The sequence below is a fragment of the Arachis ipaensis genome, chromosome B10 (genome assembly GCF_000816755.2).
Source record: "Arachis ipaensis cultivar K30076 chromosome B10, Araip1.1, whole genome shotgun sequence".
NCBI classification, from domain to species: domain Eukaryota; kingdom Viridiplantae; phylum Streptophyta; class Magnoliopsida; order Fabales; family Fabaceae; genus Arachis; species Arachis ipaensis.
The window spans coordinates 28,218,575-28,221,647 of NC_029794.2; the positions used below are offsets into that span (position 1 = coordinate 28,218,575).

General features: G+C 34.0%; 1 protein-coding gene across 2 annotated transcripts; it reads left to right on the forward strand.

The window, feature by feature from the left end:
* On the forward strand, positions 102 to 2,206 carry LOC107621753 (uncharacterized protein At5g39865-like). Of its 2 annotated transcripts, none has more exons than XM_016323757.2 (2): positions 102 to 1,141; positions 1,928 to 2,206. In XM_016323757.2, exons 1-2 carry the CDS (start codon positions 396 to 398, stop codon positions 2,037 to 2,039), a joined length of 858 nt encoding a protein of 285 aa, XP_016179243.1. In that variant the 5' UTR covers positions 102 to 395; the 3' UTR covers positions 2,040 to 2,206. The 2 variants fall into 2 exon arrangements, with proteins under 2 accessions (XP_016179243.1, XP_016179244.1); XM_016323758.2 differs by having other exon boundaries at positions 107 to 1,141; positions 1,914 to 2,206.

Below are 3,073 nucleotides of genomic sequence, written 5' to 3' on the forward strand. Positions count from 1 at the left end.
ATTTTAATTTAATTTTGATTGAATGATTAAACTTTCAAATCCATAGCTTAAACAATTTTATGTCCAATTTAAGTTTCACAACCTTACAAAAAAAAATCAGATAAAATTCCCAAAATCTTCTCGCACAAAAAATGCAGCAATCTCTACTGCGAAACGTGAACAAGCAAAGCAAGCAAAAATGAAGAATAAAATAAAATAACTTCATATTGTAGTGATATTTTAATAACGACGAAATGTCATCCTTCCTTTAATGACATAATTATTCCAAATATTACCTCCCATACACTTCTTTTTAATCCCCTCTGTCTTTTCATTACATCACTAATCACACTCTACAGTACCCACTCCGTACGGCTCTCTCTTCAGTCACTATCACTAACAAACCTGAAAGCACCATGACCATATGGCCAACCACATGGCTGAAATCACACCGTAAAACCCGACCCGCAGATCTGATCCGATCCCAGTCCTCAGGCTTTTCTTGCTCTTCCCTCAAAGACATTGAAACCCTTCTCCAATCCGAACCCATACCCGAACCTGATTCTCCCAAATCACCCAAATCAATCTTCCGCCGCCTCCGCATAACCACCTCCCTCCTCCGCTCCTTCTCCTCACGCTCCACCGCCACCACCGTCCGCCGCACCTCTCCGCCACTCCCGCCGGACTCCGACGCCGGCTCCGTCGTCGTTTACTACACCAGCCTCCGCATCGTCCGCCGCACCTTCGATGACTGCCGCGCCGTCCGCTCCATCCTCCGCGGTTTTCGCGTCGCAGTCGACGAGCGCGACGTCTCAATCGACGATAGATTCCGCGACGAGCTCCATGCGCTCCTCGGCGGCGGCCGCCGAAGCACCATGCTCCTTCCGTGCGTGTTCGTCGGCGGCGTGTACGTTGGCGGCGCCGAGGACGTGCGGCGGTTATACGAGAGCGGAGAACTTCAGCGAATGATCGAACGGCTGCCGAGCTCGCAGCCGTACGCGTGCGAATTCTGTGGAGGGATGAGATTCGTGGTTTGCGACGAGTGTTTTGGGAGCCACAAGGTTTATTCAATGGAGAGTGGGCTTAGAAACTGCAACTCTTGCAACATCAACGGCTTGATTAGGTGCCCTGCATGTTACTTCGTGCTCCCGCGACCCACCAAGTAAATTACCCTTCCCACAATTACCAATTTAGACAAATATTTACATTAATTTCTAAAGATTTTAACAAGACAGTTTAATTTTCGATAAATTTTAATCACTAAATCAATTTATACTCGTTTATTTTGTTATAACAATCTCACATCAAACTTTGATTAAAAAAATTAAACAAATTAGTTTATGTCATTATTTAATAAAACTATAATACTTCTTAAAAAAATTTAAAATTCTTTAATTAGCATATCTATATGACCGATCATTTGATATAAAAATTAATGTCTAATAAAATAAAAATTTGACATTGATTTAATAATTAAAATTTGTTAAGAACTAAAATATTTCACTAAAAATTTATTACAGACTAATTTAATGTACTACTTATCAATTTTATGATAAAAATTGAATAAAAATAAGTTTAAAATATGAATATATAAGTGATTGATGAATTATTTTCTACAGATCGAAAATTTTATGCAATATGATCAGTTTGTTAAATATGGATTATAACAAGTAAAAAATTTGGACGCTAATGATGTATAATTCAAATAACATAGTTTTTCATATTCATCTAAGAGGTTGTGGATTTGAGTTTTTTTTATCTTTGGTTAAAAAAAAAAGGTAACAAATTAGGAGACTGTTTTTTAAAACTAAAATTGCTTTTGTCACCTATAATTTCGCACATTGATTTTCTTTTTCCCCACTATGAAGCAATTTTCTTGAAGATTATGTTAATTGTTTTTGTTTTAATTGATTGTTTGATTGACAAATGGTTAGTTGTGGAAGTCTAGATCACCGCAAGATGAGTTAGTAAACAATGGAGTTCATTTTCAAGACACTTCTCAGTTTGGTCAATTGACGATGTCAATAAAATTCGCACAGCGCTCCAATCATTTCAGCTAACTTCTGTTGAGCGTTTTCTTTTGTTTGGTATTGTGATTTCTAATGTATTATATAAACTTTATTTAAAATTAAGATGCAGATTAGATAACGTGGTTATGGATGAGGGACTATATTATTCCCTTAAATTAAGTATTGGGAATTCATTTTTCCTTGTTTTAAATTCTAAATCTACTGGCACATCCATTGGATTGCTTATAAACCAGCAAAAGATTATTTATGATTTTCAATAGTAGATATTATGGTCGTGAGACAAAAACTAAAAATGTATTAAGAAATAGAAGATAAATAAATATTTTATTTTAATTTAGGAGAATNTCTATTCTTCTTAGTAATCATAAATAGAGGTGATTTAGTCACCAAAAAAAAAAAGGTGATTATTTTAAAAAAAGTAATTACTGTATGCTAAGATTCTAATATGTCACCTATATATTGTATCTTTAAAAAGAATATTGCATATATCTCTTTTTTAATACTAAAAAAAACGAGTAAATTTCGTAAATAAATAGATTCTGGCACAAACTAAGAGTTTTGAAAAGTAGAACAGTAAAAAAATCTCTAAAAAAAAATTAAAATGTGACAAAATCACCAAACCATCAATTCTCTTTGATTCGTTTAATAAAAAATATTGGACATAAATACCGATACAGTAAATAAAATTTGCATCATGTCAATTTTTTTTATTGATGTAATTACTAATTAGGACTAATTAACTCCTAGATATTTTATCAACTATTTGAGTTTTTTCCTTTCTTTTTCAATCTTTGAAACTATTTTCTTTTCAACGCCATAATTTACTCATAAAAGAACTGTAAAAGGTTTTATCTCCTCCTGTACTTTGAGATTAACGTTTTTATGTCACATGGAATGATATGCAAACAGTAGATAGTGAGGACACAACTCCCCATGATGATTTTGTCATCGGTTTTGTAAAGTGAGGTCAGGCGTCAGATTTGTCTTTTTGTTTCCGGTACTTCGTTAAGATTTTAAAAAGTAGTAATAATTTTTTATTTAATTTTTCTGAAAAAAATCATCCC